Source organism: Carcharhinus amblyrhynchos, chromosome 1 (genome assembly GCF_965287045.1).
Source record: "Carcharhinus amblyrhynchos chromosome 1, sCarAmb.v2.hapA, whole genome shotgun sequence".
NCBI lineage: Eukaryota > Metazoa > Chordata > Chondrichthyes > Carcharhiniformes > Carcharhinidae > Carcharhinus > Carcharhinus amblyrhynchos.
Window position 1 is genome coordinate 147049616 of NC_137324.1, and position 18988 is coordinate 147068603.

General features: G+C 41.2%; 1 protein-coding gene across 2 annotated transcripts in view; it reads left to right on the forward strand.

The window, feature by feature from the left end:
- The window catches only part of exosc9 (exosome component 9), a 63571-nt gene that overhangs the window by 29167 nt on the left and 15416 nt on the right, over positions 1-18988 (forward strand). For both annotated transcript variants that reach the window (XM_080193505.1, XM_080193506.1), the window contains exons 5-6: positions 3649-3786; positions 15838-15920. In XM_080193505.1, coding sequence (XP_080049631.1) covers positions 3649-3786; positions 15838-15920 — 221 coding nt within the window. The remainder of the gene's footprint in view (positions 1-3648; positions 3787-15837; positions 15921-18988) is intronic.

An 18988-nucleotide genomic window follows, 5' to 3' on the forward strand; every position in this document is an offset into this window, starting at 1 on the left:
TGACTTTTAGCATGTGACACTTGTGTTGTCTGGTTACATGGTATAATCTAAAATTGTACGGACAGCAATTGAATATATAAACATCATTTTTTAAATTCTTCGGATGAGAAATGCCATCCCTCTTCTTTAAACTTTGGGCCAATTTTTTTATTCAAATGAAGGAGTTTTGACTGCATCATGAAGATATGCAGCGCAGAAAACGGCCCTTTGGCCCATCGCGTCTCCGCCAGTCAAAGACAAACTACCTAATTATTCTCATCCCATTTTCCATAGCCCTTAGCCTTGTATGCCTTGGTATCACCAGTGCACATCTAAATACTACTTAAATATTATGAAGTTCTGTGCCTCCTCCATCATTTCAGGCAGTGAGTTCCAGACTCCCACCAACCTTTGGGTGAAAAAGCTTTTCCTCACATCTCCTCTAAACTTTCTTCCCCTTACCTTAAATCTATGCCCCCTAGTCATTGATTCCTTCATCAAGGGAAAAAGTTTCTTCCTGTTTACTCTATCTGTGCCCCTCATAATTTTATACATCTCAATCATGTCCGCCCACTCTGTCTCCCCTGCTCCAAGGGAAACAACCCCAGTTTATTCAATCTCTCAAAATTAACACACTCCAGTCCAGGCAACATCCTGGTAAATGCCCTATGCACCCTTTCCAGTGCTATCACATCTCGCCTATAATGTGGATTCCAGAACTGCACACAATACTCTAGCTGTGGCCTAATTAACATTTCGTGTAGTTCCAGCATAACATCCCTGCTTTTCAATTCTATGCGTTGGCTAATAAAGGCAAGTATACCATATGCCTTCTTAATCGCTTTATCCACTTGTCCTGCTACCTTAAGGGGCATGCACACCAAAGTCTCTCTGCTCCTCAGTGTTTCCCAGAGTCCCGATGTTCATCATGTATTCCCTTGACTTGTTTGTCCTGCCAAGTGCATCACTTTAAAAGTTTTCAATGTTTATTTATTATTCATGTCAGTGTTACATTAACACTGCAATGAAGTTACTGTGAAAGTCCCCTAGCCACCACACTCAGGAGCCTATTTGACAACACTGAGGGAAAATTTAGCATGGCCAATGCACCTAACCAGCACATCTTTCAGAATGTGGGAGGAAACCAGAGCACCCAGAGGAAGGCCCGGCAGACATGGGGAGAACGTGCAGACTCCATGCAGACAGTGACCCAAGCTGGAATCAAACCCAGGTCCCTGGCGCTGAGAGGCAGCAGTGCTAACTGTTGAGCCATCCACTTCACATTTATGCAGATTGAATTCCATTTTGCCACCGATCAACTCTCCCACGTTTAAGTCTGAATCATTTATATAAATCACAAACAGCAAGGGCCCCAACAGTGAAATCTGTGGGACCCCACTGACCATAGTCTGAAAAACACCCCTTGACCATCACCCTCTGCTTCCTGCCACTCAGCCAATTCCCAATTTAGTTTGGCACATTTCCTTCGATCTGGTAGGTCCTTACCTTTGCTATCAGTCTCCCATGTGAGACCCTATCAAAACCCTTGATGAGGTCCAAGAAGACACTGTCAAATGCATTGGTCTCATCTACACACCTGCTCACCTCTTCAAAAAAATTCAGTTAAGTTAGTCAGATATGACCTCCCCTTAACAAAACCATGCTGAAGGTTCTTGATTAATCCCTGCCTCTTCAAATGCAGATTAATTCTGTTTCTCAGAATTGCTTCCACTGAAGTTAGACTGACTGGTCTATAGTTTCCTAGTTTATCCCTTGCTCCCTTCTTGAATAAGGGTACCGCATTTGTTGTACTCCAGTCTGCCAGCACTTTTCCTGTGGCCAGAGAGGAATTGAAAATTATTGCTAGTGCCCCTGCTAAACCTCCCTTGCCTCACTCAACAGCCTGGGAAACATTTAATCCATCATTTGAAGAACAGGAAGTTATTTCAGTGTTGTTGGCCAATATTCCTCCTTAATCACATGTAAAAACTGGTCATTTGTTCATTCACTATATGTAGGATCTGGATTGGCTCAAATTTGCTTCCATATTTGCCTAGATGCCAACAGTAACTCATTGGGTGAAAAACACATTGGGACATGGCAAACACTATGGGTGCGAACTTAACTTGCTCGAACCGCCGGTTGATGCGTGGGGTGAGCCGGCAAAGTCATGTGAGAAGCAAAAAACTTGGGTTCGCACCCGATTTCTTGCCTCCTGCAATCTTACTGGCCCCAGATTTCCAGTGTGATCAGTGTAAATCCTGATTGAAATATTATTAGTCATCCCGGGACACTTGTGTCCCATGCCCACTTGCCTTCATGGCCTCGCTGATGAAAGTTCTCACTGGTGAGGATCATGTATGGTTCCCATCAACAGGGACTGGACATGATGTCCTTGCTGCTCAGACTGGAGGCCATTGAGGCCTCCTCCCCGGTTGGTCATGGAAATGGATGGGCAGTGTCCTTGGGCATTGCCAGCCTGGGACCCTGGCAGTGGCACTCTTGCACTGTCCAGTGAATACTGGGAGTGCCATGGGGTGGGGCCTAAGGGGAGAGATGGAACCATTATGGGCGCGGGGCAGGCAGGGGGGGTTAGCTGCAGTGATCAGCTGAGAGGGTGAGGAACCTGGGGGAGGGGGTGGGGGTGCGATGTTCAGAACAGGGAGATCTGTGTATGTGCAGTTGTGCCCTCTAGTGTGAGCAGCCAGCTCTCCCTCTTATGTCCCGCCAGTCTACCTAACATGCAGATCTTTGATCTGTGGAGAAAAGCAGAGCACCCAGAGGAAACCAGGAGATCATACAAACTCCCAAGGCCGCAGTTGAAGCCAGATCCCTGGCGCTGTGAGGCAGCAGTACTAACTACTGTGCCACTATGCGTGAGGCTTTGTATATAAGTGGTCCTGCTAAAATATCATGAAACTTATTGCTTAATATCTGCTTTTAAAAAATCAAGTTTTATGTTTATTTAGGTTATCAACAACAGTTAACAAATGTTACAAGCAAGTTGACTATAATGGATTTTCAGCAGTATTACTGAAACTGAAAAAATATGATAGTCATAGAATTAGCACCGGTGTTTAAATGATACAAAACACTTAGAATTCATACTGTTGAAAGTTATACTGTAACTATGAAAATTGAGTATAGGCTGAATAGTTCTGAGGATTTTGACACTATCTTGCTGATTGATAGAAGAGGACTGTTGCACATGATCTATTTTGGGCGGAAAAGTGTTTAAATTTTTGAAAATGGTTCTTGCCTTTCACGTTTTTATCCTGGCCCAGAGCTCCTGCGGACTGTTGATGGCTGGGATTCTAACACAACTCATGTACCCTACTTTTCGAGCTGTCCCAGTACTGGACTATTGTAATTTGGTGGGAAAACCCAGGAGTTGGAAACTCCCATTTTCACATTAGTAGTATTGGCGCAACAGCCTGGGAAATCCTAGGACAATAAATGAGATTCTTTGACACAAGGATTAGGAAAATCTGCTCTCGTGTTTATCAGAAATTACCTTGAGGACCTAGCATTGCTAACATTCATGTTATGAAGTTGTTCAAAGCTTGCACCATATCAGGTTATTTTTTCAGTGTCCCTGAACATGCTTCCTTTTCATCCTCATGCTCCATATAAACTAGGTAGATTAATTATCACCTTTGATTTATCTAGGTATGGCAGATTCGTGTAGACTTGCATTTATTAAACCATGATGGGAACATTATTGCTGCTGCAAGCATAGCAGCCATTGTGGCATTGTCTCATTTCAAAAGACCTGATGTCTCCATCCAAGGAGAAGAAGTCACAGTGGTGAGTATTCAGAAAATTGTCCTTTTTAAAGTTGCAACTAAAGGACATAGCTGGATAAATTTGGCAGAACTGTGCCTGCAAACTACTTAGTATCAAATAGTTAAAGATAACTAATCTAATAAATATTACAATTACATAGAATATACAGCACAAAAATGGGCCATTTAGCCAAAAACCAACTGCACTGGTGTTTGTACTTCACAGTCTCCTCCCATGCCAATTGTCTCATCCTAGCTAATCATTCTATACATTTCTGTCATGCGCTCTCGCCTAGCTGTTGAAGAAAGTTGAGAGAGTGAAACCAGGGTTTTCTACACTAATTAACCTTAACATCAAAATTACTGGAGTTTGTAATTAAAGACAACAGAGCATAGAGTGCAATTCTTGGGGTGGCAGGGGGATCTCAGTTTGCTGAGCTCTAGGTGACATTATGCAGGAACTGCAATCTTCTAGTGTACACAGTATTGAGACATCTGCCTGCTGCCCCCCCCCCCCGCCCACCCCGGTCGTTGCCCCAGCTGGTCAACGAGCTAGTAAGATCACACCCCAGGACTCTTGTTCTATGGCAGGAAATTCCAGCCAGCAGTGGGTAGCATCACAGATGGGACAGGAAAATTTGGAGACCAGCCGAATAGTTAATTGACTGGAAAATCCCTATGGCTAGATTGAATTTTTTTCAATTTCAGCAACATAGAAACTGGAAGCAGGAGCAGGCTATTCAGCCCTTTGAACCTGTTCCGCCATTCATTTTGATCATGGCTGATCATTAAATTCGATATCCTGATTTCCCCCCTTCCTCCTGTATCCCTTGACTACTTTAGCCCCAGGATCTACATCTAAATTCTTCTTGAAATCAGGCAACATTTTGGTGTCAACTACATTTGGTGGCAGTGAATTCCATACATTCACTACCTTTTGAGTGAGGAAATTTCTCCTCACCTCAGTTCTAAAAGGTTTACCCCTTATCCTCAAACTATGACCCCTCGTCCTGGACTTCCCCACCATTGGGAACATGCTTTCTGAATCTACCCCGTCTAACCCTGTTGGTATTTTATAAGTTTCTGAGATTCCCTCTCACTCTTCTAAACTCCTTTGAATATAAGCCTAGCTGACTTAGTCTCTCCTCATATGACAGACCAAGAATTTGCTGTACTCCCTCTACAGCGAAGACATTCTTCCTCAGATAAGGACACCAAAATGCACACAGTATTCCAGGTGTGGCCTCACCAACACCCTATACAATTGCAGCAAAATCTCTACCCTATCCCTGTACTCAAATCTTCTCGATGTGGATATGCCGGCGTTGGACTGGGGTAAACACAGTAAAAAGTCTGACAACATCAGGTTTTAGTCCAACTGATTTATTTGACAGTAAACTCACAAGCTTTCAGGTTAGCCCCTTCGTCAGGTGAAAGGAGAGTTCTGGCCTCAGACAGAGCACATAAAGCACAGACAGTTTAGAGATTACTGATTAGAATGTGAATCTTTACACCTAACCTGCTATTCAAGTCCTGAAGTGGCTGACAATGTGTGTGGAAGGAGCACTGATCACAGGTTAAAGAGATGTGTATTGTCTCCACACAGTACAGTAAGTGAGGTTTTGCAAACCGAGGCAAGTTACAGGGGTTACAGATAGTGCGACATGAACCCAAGGTCCCTGTTGAGACCGTCCTCATGTGTGTGGAACTTGGCTATCAGTCTACGACAACGGATAAATGAACATCACTCGACAATCACCAGGCAAGACTGTTCCCTTCCTGTTGGCGAACACTTCAGTGGTCACGGGCATTCAGCCTCTGACCTTCGGGTAAGCATTCTTCAAGGCGGCCTTCACGACACACGACAGCGCAGAGTCACTGAACAGAGACTGATAGCCAAGTTCCGCACACATGAGGACGGTCTCAACAGGGACCTTGGGTTCATGTCGCACTATCTGTAACCCCCGTAACTTGTCTCGGTTTGCAAAACCTCACTTACTGTACTGTCTGGAGACAATACACGTCTCTTTAACCTGTGGTCAGTGCTCCTTCCACACACATTGTCAGCCACTTCAGGACTTGAACAGCAGGTTAGGTGTAAAGATTCGCATTCTAATCAGTAATCTCTAAACTGTCTGTGCTTTATATGCTCTGTCTGAGGCCGGAACTCTCCTTTCACCTGACGAAGGGGCTAACCCGAAAGCTTGTGAGTTTACTATCAAATAAATCGGTTGGACTAAAACCTGGTGTTGTCAGACTTTTTACTCAAATCTTCTCACCATGAAGTCAAAATATCATTTGCTTTCTTTACTGCCTGCTATATCTGCGCGCTTACTTTCAGCGACTGATGAACAAGAACTCCAGGTCTCATTGAGTATCCACCTCTCTCAAATTACACCCATTCAAGTAATAATCTGTCTTCCTATTATTGCTACTAAGGTGAATAACCTCACGTTATACTGCATCTGCGATGCACGTGCACTCAGCCTATCCAAGTCATGATGAAGCATCTCTGCATTCTCCTCACAGCTCACCCTCCCATCCAACTTTGTATCATCTGCAAATTTGGAGGTAATATATTCAGTTCCCTCTCCCAAATCATTAATATATAATGTGAACAGTTGGGGTCCTAGCACAGATCTCTGCCGAACCCCACTAGTTACTAACTGCCAATCAGAAAAAGATCCATTTATGCCAACTTTTTGCTTCCTATCTGCTAACCAGCTTTTTGTCCATCTCAAAACATTACCTGCAGTTCCATGTGCTTTCATTTTACATAGTAGATGATCTCGATACAGTGGCCACTTCTCCGAGTAATGCTGCCGGCCTCCAGTTGGCAGGGGGTGAGCAAGAGAAGTCTTGCCTCAACAATTAAATGTCAGTCAGCCAAAAATGAAAGCGAGGAAAGAGGTGGGCTCTTTGTTATTGTTCAATTTATTAACACCAATCACCTTGTTTGACACAAGGCAACCTCACAATCCAAGGCTTTACACTTGGGTGCTGGGAGCCTTACCTTCACGTATAATCTAGCCCATTAACTCTGTTTTTCTCTCTGATGCTCACTGGCCTGCTGAATGCTTTCCAGTGTTTTCTGTTCATTATCTACAGTATTTTTCAAAAATATTTTCTTTGACATAGCACCAACGTGTTATGCAACGGGATCTTGATCAATTGGGCCAGTGAGCTGACGAATGGCAGATGGAGTTCAATTTAGACAAATGCGAGGTGATGCATTTTAGTAAGTTGAACCAGGGCAGGACTTACTCAGTTAATGGTAGGGCATTGGGGAGAGTTAGAATAAAGAGATTTAGGGGTACATGTTCATAGCTCCTTGAAAGTGGAGTCACAGGTGGACAGAGTGGTGAAGAAGGCTTTCGGCATGCTTGGTTTCATCGGTCAGAACATTGAATACAGAAGTTGGGATTTCTTGTTGAAGTTGTACAAGACGTTGGTAAGGCCACACTTGGAATACTGTGTGCAATTCTGGTCGCCCTTTTATAGAAAGGATATTATTAAACTAGAAAGAGTGCAGAAAAGATTTACTAGGATGCTACCGGGACTTGATGGATTGGATTATAAGGAGAGGCTGAATAGACTGGGACTTTTTTTCTCTGGAGCATAGGAGGCTGAGGGGTGATCTTATAGAGGTCTATAAAATAATGAGGGGCATAGACAAGGTAGATTGTCCATATGTTTTCCCAAAGATAGGGGAGTCTAAAACTAGAGGGCATAGGTTTAAGGTGAGAGGGGAGAGATAAAATTGCTCCTCTGGACATTTTTGTTTCATACAGGGTGGTGAGTGTCTGGAACAAGCTGCCAGAGGTGGTAGTAGAGGTGGATACAATTTTATCTTTTAAAAAGCATTTAGATAGTTACATGGTTATGATGGGCACAGAGGGATATGGGCCAAGTGCGGGCAATTGGGATTAGCTTAGGGGTTTAAAAAAGGGTGGCATGGACAAGTTGGGCTGAAAGGCCTGTTTCCATGCTCAGGGGCGTAGCCAGGTTCTAAAGTTAGGGGGAGCGAGCACATAAGAAAGGCGCCACAACGCATACCAAATAATTTTAAATTCATTATACATTTTTATTTTGTATTTAAAATCAAAACATAATAAAAACACGTGTTATTTAATTATTTTACATTTTAAACATAAAATGAAAGCAAAATGAAGCAATATGAAAAAGGTATGAAGCAACTACAAGGCCTCTTTCGTCTAGGCTTCATTCCAGCAGAGTTATCTATTACTTTATTATAATCTAGCTCAGTAGCCAACTGTCTTTCAGTGGAGACCAAAGCTAACCCAGACAATCTATCTACCATTGGCGAGGGATGCTAGGTCTCGATTGCCCGTTTGTTGCAGTGGCTGCATATTTACGTCCTTCACGGCCTCTGCAATTATCCTCGTGATTGCATGCCCTCTTGGGAGATTGCATGAATTCCCCGCTGCCTGAAGCCCCCGCATCTGTATTGACTCCCGCGATTGCAGTACAAGGACTTCAGATCTCGGGAAGAGATCTGAGGGGCCCATGAGGAACACCCTGTTGAAAAGGCGCCACTTTTGAAGAATGTGCTTGAGGGAGCAGTCGCTCCCTCTCTAGTTACACCTCTGTCCGTGCTGTAAACCTCTATGATTCTATGACCGCTTGTTTTCATTACCTTATACTTGTTTTCAGTGTTAAAAGTGCTGTCTATCACCAAAATCTTGCTGCCATTTATACCAGTAGGATCTTACTGTTTGACTGAGGACACGCTCCCCACCTTGGATTTCCTGACAGTGAGAATGCATTCAGTGGGAAGTCACCCACCTGTACCATTTGCGCAGTCCAGAGTTATTCCATTATTTAATAATATTTAAAATTGATTAATTAACAGTGGCAAAAATTCTGTAATGCCCTTGTCGCAATTAGGAAGGTGACTGTATTTTTTGGCTTGTTCTTGGCTTACTTCCCCGGACTTTGATGTATTTTGTTTCTGATAGAGATGTTTACCCTGTACAGTGATACTTAACTAGTTTTGCATTGCGTTATACTTGATTGTCAAAACCTGATAATGATTTGAGCAATCTTGCGATTTTGTACCACCTTCAAATTCATTATTTTCAAGTACATTCATATGTTTTCTACTGGAGTAAACAATTCATGCAGCAGGCATCCATTTTAGGGGTTTTTCCTGCCAAGTATAAGTAGCAGAACCCTTATAGGACATTATTAGTAATATCTTACCAGTTTTCTCTTTTGAATAAGCTTATTGTAAGATCCTTCAATCCCATGTTTTTCTCAGCATCAGGCTTTTCAGCATTGAGCCTATGTTGAGAACTTTTCTGCCTCTTTTTGCATCTTTACCTTTGTAAAGAGAACTGTTGCATGCATTGTCTGGAAATTACTTGTAACTACAGTGTACTTACTTGTATTGCTGTTTTGCATGTAATCAATAGAATCTTTTTGTGAATCATGGTTTATCTTTGTTGCTTTGTTGTCTGGTTATTGCCCAGATGTGCTTCCAGTGACCTAATCAGCATTATTCTTGAGACATTTTGAGTTACACAACATGTTGATGTTTACATGTTTACTTGCCAAAACCTGGCAAATCTACACTCCACTATAAACCTTTCAGAAAGACAGATTATAGCCATAAAAACTTCCCAATTTACCTTCCTAAAGCAGTGAACTTGACATTTTCTCTTCCTTATTTATGATCTTTGTCTGTGCCAAATTAGTCTTTACTACTTTGCATCATTAGTTTATAGTTTTTTATTTGTAAATAGTATCTGCTATTTCATAGGTTTGTTAAATATAGGAAATAGCATTTGATATTAGAGAAATTGAATGTTTTATGAATTATCTTGCTGTATAAATGACTGCAAGACGTTGCTTTATTTATATTCATAAGCACGAATATAACAGACAAGGAGAAACCAAAGTTAACTGCATATTGAAGATGCGGAAAGGTGATCTTGAATACTGACACGAGAAAGATAACTATATTGTGATAAATATATCCTATAATACATCATGTCTAGAACATTGTCTCCTGAAGAAAATTATCAAGGAGCTTCATATTGGGTACTGCCACCAGTTAAGGGGAAAGAGAGTAGTTCTCTTGGGACATGCTCCATTTAAACCAGGCTGAAACCAATGCTGTTGGCAAATTGAATCAGTAGATTAGGACTTTAAACTAATAGAGGTTGGGAGGATTCAAGGAAGGGTAAATTGAAAACAATAAGGGAAATATCAGGACTGCAAAACAGAGTAGTGATTTGGGTAAAAAAAAAGTGGTTCAGAGAGGGACAAACAGCTTAACAAAGGCATTACTGACTAAGGTGACAGCTGAGAAAAATAAAGATGGTGGCAAAGGTACTTTATCTAGATGCACCAAACAGTCGCAGCAAAATAGTTGGATAAAAAGCACACACGAATAAATCTAGACATGACAGAGATGTGGTTGCAAATGACTATGGTTTGGACCTAAATATTGCAGCATACTTAACTTTTTTTTTAAAAATAGGTGAAATGGAGTGATGGAGAAAGAACCCTGATGATAAAGAATGGGATAAAGATGAGAGACAGAGAATCTCAACTCAGAAAATCAAGATATAGAATTAGTTTGGGTAAAGCGAAGAAACACCAGTGCTGGTGTAGTTTGCCAAGCAATCAATTTGGTAAAGGCTATTTAAGGTCTTGTACACTGCAGTGTAATCAGATTAATTAAAAAAAACCAAAGGACCTCTGGAGAAGTGCAGTCATGATATTAAAAGAGTTTGAAATTTAGATTGAGAATGATTTAATTAAGTTTGAAACAAGGGCCTTAAATCTGATCAAAAAGTAACCTTTGCAGCTATGAAAGGTGAGTTGCTTAATGTAGATTGGGAAACTAGATTAAACAATAGATAAACAGTGCGAATTGTGAATTAATTCTTTAAACATTTGCCAAACATGTTCTCCAGACCAACAAAAACAGTTAAAATAGTACAGTACTAAACTAGAGAAAGAGGCTTATACTGTTGCCTGTGAGTAGGAAACAAGATATTTAGAACTCAGCAAAAACTGGCCAAGGAATTGTTAAAGAAAGAATAGAAATACAAGAGTAAACTGGCAAGAGGCATACAAATAGATTTAAAACATTTATATAGGTAAGTAAGCAGATTAGAAAAAGTGAAGTGGGTCCCTTAGAGGCAGAAACAGGAGAAGTTATAATGCGGAATAAGAAAATAGCAGAGACATTAAATAGACAAGCAGTCCAGAAGTGAGAAACATAAAGAAATTAGTGTTAGGAAAGAGAAATGCTGGAGAAATTACAAAAAGGCTGGCAAATTCCGTAAAGCTGTCGGCCTACATCCTAGGGTGTTAAAGGAAGTGGCTGTAAATATAGTGGATGCATTAGTTTGGATCTTCCAACATTCCCTAGATTCTAAAATATTCCCCTTGAATTTGAAGACAGCAAATATAACCCTGCTAGTCACAAAAGGAGGGAGAAAGAAAACGGAGAAGTAACTGGCCTGTTAACCTCACAAAAGCAGTTGGGAAAAATCCAGAATCAATAGTAGGGATATTATTGATAACCAAGAAAATTATAACATGATTGGATAGCGTCAACACTGATTTCAGCAAGTGGTTGACAAATCTGTTAAGATGTTTCTTAAGTTTGTAACAGGGCTGATAGCTGGGAAGCAGTGGTCATGGTGAATTTGCATTTTCAAAAAGCATATGATAAAGTTTGAGATTATGGCACAAAACTTGGGCTCGTGGGATTGGTGGTGATTTATTATGTTTTGAGGATTGATTAAGAGAAGAAAACAAAACAGGCATAATTGGGTTATTTCTGGTTGACGGAATGTAATGTGAGGTTCTCCGCTTAGGCCTGAGCTTAATACATATGTAACAATGATCAGATAAAGGACCGAGTGCATTGTACTCCTGTTTGTGGACGATACAAAGTTAGGTGGAAAAGTAAGCAGTGAGGAGGGTGCAAAAAGGCTGGAAAGGGATATAGGCCAGTTAAGTGAGGTGGGGAAGATTATGGTGGATGAAGTATAATTTGAAGGAGAGTGAAGTCATTAACTTTGCAGGAAAAATGGAAACATAAATGATAAGATGTTTGTAAATGTTGGTATTCAGAGGACCGGGGTATCCTTGTACACAAGCCATATAAAGTTAGCATGCAGGTACAAGAAGCAATTAGGAAAGTAAATGGTTAGCCTTTGTTACAAAGGATTTAGAATAGGATTTAGTCCAAAATATGTGGGCTAGGTTGATTGGCCATTCTAAATTGCCCTTAGTGTCCCAGAATGCATAAATTAGAGGGATTAGTGGGTAAATATGTGGGGATAGGGCCTGGGTGGGATTGTGGTTGGTGCAGAATGGCCTCTTTCTGCACTGTAGGATTCTATGACTAGGAGTAAAGAAATTTTACTATAATTAAATAAAGTCTTGGTATGAATACACCTGGAACACTATTTGTGATTTTGGTTAACTTAAAGAAGGATATACTTCCCTTAGAGGGAGCATAACAGGTTTGCTAGACTAGTCGCTGGGATGCGGGTGTTTTCCTATGAGGATATATTGAACAGGCTATGCCTATATTCCCTGGAGTTTGGAAGAATGGAAGTTGATCTCACTGAAACTGGCTACAGGGAAGGTTCCCAGAGGATTGAAGAATAGCCAATGTTGTTCCTTTGTTTAAAAAAGGTAGCAAGAATAATCCAGGTGATTACAGACCGGTGAGCCTTACATCAGTGGTAGGGAAATTATTGGAGAGGATTCTTCAAGACAGGATTTATTCCCACTTGGAAATAAGTGGACTTATTAGTGAGAGGCAACATGGTTTTGTGAAGGGGAGGTCGTGCCTCATAAACTTGATCGAGTTTTGCGAGGAAGTGACAGATGATTGAGGGTAGGACAGTGGGTATTGTCTGCATGGACTTCAGTAAGGCCTTCGACAATGTCCCTTATGGCAAATCGGTGCAGAAGGTGAAGTCACGTGGAATCAGAGGTGAGCTGGCAAGTTGAATACAAAACTGGCTCAATCAAAGAAGACAGTAGCAGTGTGCGTTTCTGAATGGAGGGCTGTGACAAGTGGTGTTTCTCAGGGATCACTGCTGGGACCTTTGCCGTTTGTAATATATAAATGATTTGGAGGAAAATGTAACTGGACTGATTAGTAATTTTGCGGACAACACAAAGGTTGGTGGATTTGCAGATCACTATGAGGACCATCAGAGGATACAGCAAGTTATAGATCGGTTGGAGACTTGGGCAGAGAGATGACAGATGGAGTTTAATCTGGACAAATGTAAGGTAATGCATTTTGGAAGGCCTAATACAGATAGGAAATATACAGTAAGTGGCAGAACCCTTAAGAGTATTGATAGACAAAGGGATCTGGGTGTACAGGTACACAGGTCACTGACAGTGGCAGTGCAAGTGGAGAAGGTAGTCAAGAAGGCATACGGCATGCTTGCTGGGGTATTGAATTTAAAATTGTCAAGTCATGTTGCCGCTTTATAGAACTTAGGCCACACTTGGAATAAAGTATTCAATTCTGGTCACCATGCTACCAGAAAGATGCAGAGGCTTTGGAGAGGATACAGAAAAGATTTACCAGAATGTTGCTTGGTATGGAGGGCATTAGCCATGAGGAGAGGTTTGAAAAACTTGGTTTGTTCTCACTGGAGAAATGGAGGTTGAGGGGAGACCTGATAGAAGTCTACAAGATTGAGAGGCATGGACAGAGTGGATAGTCAGAAGCTTTCTCCTAGGGTGGAAGAGTCAATTACTAAGGGGCAAGGTTTAAAAGAGATGTATGAGGCACGTTTTTTACAGAGTGGTGAGTGCCTGGAACTCATTGCCGGGAGAGGTAGTGGAAGCGGAAACGGCAGTGACTTTTAAAGGGCATCTTGACAAGTACATAAATGAGGTGGGAATAGAGGAATACGGTCCCCGGAAGGGTAGGGGGTTTTAGTTAAGTCGGGCAGCATGGTCGGTGCAGGTTTGGAGGGCCAAAGGGCATGTTCCTGTGCTGTAATTTTCTTTGTTCTTTGTAGCATTTATAATTCTTAACCAGTTGACAGGATGGATGCTAGAAGACTATTTCCCCTCCTGGGAGTCTAGAACTGGGATGGATGAGGTGGAGGGCACAATCTCAGCATAAGGGGTTAGCCACTTAGTAGAGATGTAAAGAAATTCCTTCACTCCAAAGTTTGTGGATCTTTGGAATTCTGTACCCCAGATTGCTTTGGGTTTTGAGATATTTGAATATATTCAAGACAGAAATTGATAGATTTTGAATAGTAAGGGAAATTGAAGTTGGAGTAACTTGATCAACCATAATCTCGTTGATTGGCAGAGTGGGCTCAAAAGGACTAAATGCCTTCTCCTGCACCTATATCTTGGATTGATAGAATGTTTTCCACAGTTTTCAATATTAATGACTTCCATAATTCATTCATTGTAACTCCTGCCGACCAATTAGAAAGATGTCAGGAACATGTTGCACATGTGGACTTGGCCCATACACCAGCCCCTACAGATTCTCTCACTAAGATGCTGACCCCAAGCCGTTTTGCTTTTGGGCCTGTTTAACACTACAAAAAGGCTTAACACTACAACATTAACTATTAAGCAATATTTTTCTTTTGCTTTATTGAAACAAGTTGAATGAGTGGAAAGGCTTAGTGCAGAGAGCATTCTCACAGCTTGTATGGTCCGGTTGGTAGATAATGGGACTCAATCCTAGGTTTATGGATTTGAGCCCTCCATTTGTTTCTTAAATAGTTTATTCAAAATTCTTCTTTATTGGTTTTTGCCAATGGCAAAACTCCACCGATAAGAGGATATAGTATTGGTTTCCAGGACTTGCTATGGGCGAGTCTAATTGGTTGCTGGACCAATTGGTTGCTGGAGAAAAATTATTTGTTTTTGCCATTACATGAAGCTGATTGTTAAAATGGTTGCTGTTTGAGTAGTTGCCTTAATTTTGTTATAAGACACCAGCTTACAAAAATGCGTAATTAAACGACAGGAAGTAGAGTTGCACTTAAATGCATCTCTCGCTTTAAACAGCCTGACACTGCATCTGTGCGTGTGTTGGAAATCGTCCCCTAGTGTTGCAGCACAAATAAACGAAAGTGATGTTGCAGCTATATAGAAAGTTGCTTAGGCCACATTTGGAATACTGCTTCCAGTTCTGGCCGCCACACTACCAGAAGGACGTGGAGGCTTTGGAGAGAGTACAGAAAAGGTTTACCAGGATGTTGCATGGTATGGAGGGTCTTAACTATGAGGAGAGATTGGGTAAACTGGGGTTGTCCTCCCTGGAAAGAAGGAGGATGAGGGATGACCTAATAGAGGTGTATAAAATTATGAAGGGCATAGATAGGATGAACAGTGGGAAGCTTTTTCCCAGGTTGGAGGTGACAAACACAAGGGGTCACAGGTTCAAGGTGAGGGGGGCAAAGTTCAACACAGATGTCAGGGAAACATATTTTACACAGAGGGTGGTGGGGTCCTGGAATGCACTGCCAAGCAAGATGGTTGAGGCGGACACGCTGGAATCATTTAAGACTTATCTTGATAGCCACATGAACAGACTGGGAGTAGAAGGATACAAACAAATGATCTAGTTGGGCTCATGAGTGGCGCAGGCTTGGAGGACTGAAGAGCCTGTTCTTGTACTGTTTTGTTCTTTGAGATGTGCAAGGCAGATTTTTTATACAGAGTGGTGAATGGAACGTGCTGGCTGGGGAGGTGGTGGGAGCAGGTACGATTGGGGCATTTAAGGGGCAACTAAATGAGCACATGAATAGGATGGGAGTGGAAGGATACGGACTCTAAATGCATACTGGTTTAGTTTAGGCAGGCACCATGATCGGTGCAGGCTTGGAGGGGCCAAAGAGCCTGCTCCTGTGCTGTATTTTTCTTTGTTCTTTGTTAAACACAGCCTAAAGCATTATATTGGGGATCTGAGTAAACCTTGGTGATATTGTTAGAACCTACTGTAATGACTCATTATTTTGTGCTCAAACAATTGTTAGTATCAAAGCATGTGCCTCTAACAGTGTGTTTTCTCTCTCACTAGTACAGCCCGGAGGAACGCGATCCAATCCCATTGAGCATCCATCATATGCCCATTGCTGTCAGCTTTGCTTTCTTTCAGCAAGGGTAGGTATAGAAATGCTTCTTCCTTGTGTTTCTTCATCCCATATAGATCCAAATTGTAATGGGTTTTTTTTCCTAGGTCAAAGGAAATTATTTAGTTCTGGAATGTAGATAAATAAGATTTGGTTTTCAAGCAAAATTTTATTATAACCTCAGGATGAGACCTCATGTAACCCACTGCGTGCAGTTTTAGTGAAATACTAACTTTGAATTTATGCTGACTTTGCAGGATATGAACTAAGTTTTGTATTTTCAGCCAATTTAGAAAGGGCAGCTACAGAACTATGTAGAGGATTCCACCTCTCAATAGTGCTTTTATACATTGAACAAGAGGAGTCCATTTAATTCCTTGAGTCTGTGCCACCATTCAATGTGATCATAACTCCTTAAATCTGCCTTTGCCCCATATCCTTAAATACTTTTGGTTAACAAAAGTGGAGTTTTAGTACCTTTCCATAAGAGATGTTTTCTAAATTCACTTTTGAAAGGTCTGGCTGTAATTAAAAGACTATGACTGCATCCATGGGAAATAGTTTCTCTCTAACTTATCTGTTCCCCTTAATATCTTGAAACTTGGATCAAACTTCTTAGATCAAAAACTAAATAGTTTTTATAGTTCAAAGAGTTCTAAATAGTCAAGGAATACAATCTTATTTTGTGTAACCTTTCCTTGTGATTTAGCTCTTGAAGTCCAGATATTCTTGTAAATTTACACTACATTCTTAAGGTCCCTGTATCCTTATATGGTATGGTACTCAGGGCTGAACACAATATCCCAGCTGTGATTTCAGCTTGTATTCTAGTTCTCGAGACATAGAGGCCAGCATTCCATTAGCCTTTTGGATTATTTTCTGCACCTGTTCGAGGCATTTTAATGACCATGTGTCTGTATTCCAAGTTTCTTTTCACCACCATTGTTTCTACTTTTGCACCATTGATAATGCATCGTGCTTATGTTTTTTGAGTCCAAAAGTCCAAAACCTCTCATTTGCCCATGTTGAGATCAATTCACCATATTTTTGCCCATTCGCTTCATCAATTAATATCTCTCCGTATTATAGAATCTTTACTGCGCAGATGGGGGCCATTCGGCCCATCAAGTCTGCACTTGCTCTCTGAAAGTGCATTCTATCTAATCCCCACTTCCCTGACTTATTCTTGTAACAGAATGCATCCAATTCCCTTTTGAATCCCAATTGAACCTGCCTCCACCACCCACTCAATAAGTTCATTCCAGGCATCAGCTACTCTCTGGATGGAATATTTTTTTCCTTGCATCACTTTTACTCATTTTGCCCACTATTTTGAATCTGGGCCCTTTAATTCTTGATGCTGACTTGAATGGGAAATATCTCTCACTTTTTACCCTGTTCATACTCCTCAGGATCTTGAATACCTGTATCAATTGTCCTCTCAGCTGCCTTTTCTCCAAGGAAAACCTCTCCAATCTATCCTTATGGATACCTATTTATCCCTAGAATCATTCTTGTAAATTGCCTTTGTAGTCTTTAATGTCTTCACATCTTCCTCAAATACAGCACCCAGAACTGGATGCAGTGTTCCAGATGAGGCCTAACTAGTGTCTCATATACAAGTTCAACATGACTACCGTACTCAGTGCCCCTATTTCTGTCACCTTCAGTGACTTCATAGACTTAAGTGGGTTTTCATAGAACTCCTGCTTTGCAGAAGGAGGCCTTTCAGCTCATCAAGCCTGCACCAACAACAATCCTACCCAGGCCCTATCCCTTTAACCCAAAGTATTTACCCTGCTAATCCCTCTAACACTAAGGGACAATTTAGCATGGCCAGTCAACCTAACCTACACATCTTTGCAGTGTGGAAGGAAACTGGAGTACTCAGAGGAAATCCACACAGACACAGGGAGAAAGTGCAAACTCCACGCACACACAGTGACCAAAAGCTGGAATTGAACCTGGGTCTGTGGTGCTGTGAGGCAGCAGTGCTAACCACTGTGCTATGACGCTGCCATATATTTATGTACACATGCACTGAGATCCCTCTGTTCCTGCATCACTTTTAAAGTTTTTCCTTTTATTTTATAATGGGCAGGATGATGAGCCTGCACTCTCCAAGTGGGAGATTGCCGCCAGGAGCTCAAGATCCAGCAAAGCCTGGAAATCGCGAATCTTGCTTGCACGATCGTGAAATCCAATTTTCACCACCCTTTGCTGGTGACACTTGAGCCTAATTTATATTCAGTTAAATAAATTTTAATCAATTAAAGACCCCCATCCTGCTATATTTTCATACCATCATTGAGGTTTACAACAAGTTCACCCAGATGTGAATAGTTGAAGCCCCATCATACATCCTTGGGTGACACCAATAATCACATCTGTCAATTCACCTGCCTAACCAACATCCCTACTCTCTTTCTGCTGCACAGCCAATTTCCCAATCATATCAATAATTTGCTTTCAATTCCGTAAGCTTCAGCTTTAGCTAACATTCTTTGATGTGGGACTCCTGAAATGCCTTAACATAAAGATATTTCTCCCATCCACTACTGTAGTCACCTCTTCAGAAATCAAATTGAAATTTTTGGCTTTACTACTTTATCACAATCACAGATGTATGGACATATAAAGAATCATATAGCATTGTGTAGAGTTGTTTGATTTACCTTGAACAATAAACTTGTGAATATTTTATTCATTATTAAAGGAATTATTTGTAACCTGGGATACAGTCAGAGAATGAAAATAGGCAACTTGGTGCAGATTTCTCTTTTATATTTGAACATAAAGCATCACTTTGAAGGAATGATAGAGGAAGCTCAAACAGGGAGGATTGGGTTCTCATAATACAACTGCTCAGTTTTCCTCCCTTTGATTTAAATAGATAGAAAAAATCAGGTGGGTTTTGTTATAGGCATGATCCTTTTTGTCAGTTTTCCTTCATAGCTTTGTCAGACCATAGTTTAAATCCACATGCTAAATAGGAGAATCTGTCCCTTTGTCCTAAAAAAAAATTCTCCACTCAGCCATTGGACGTTTATTAGATATTATGTTGCAAGAACGATCTGGGATATTTTGTTGAAATGAAAC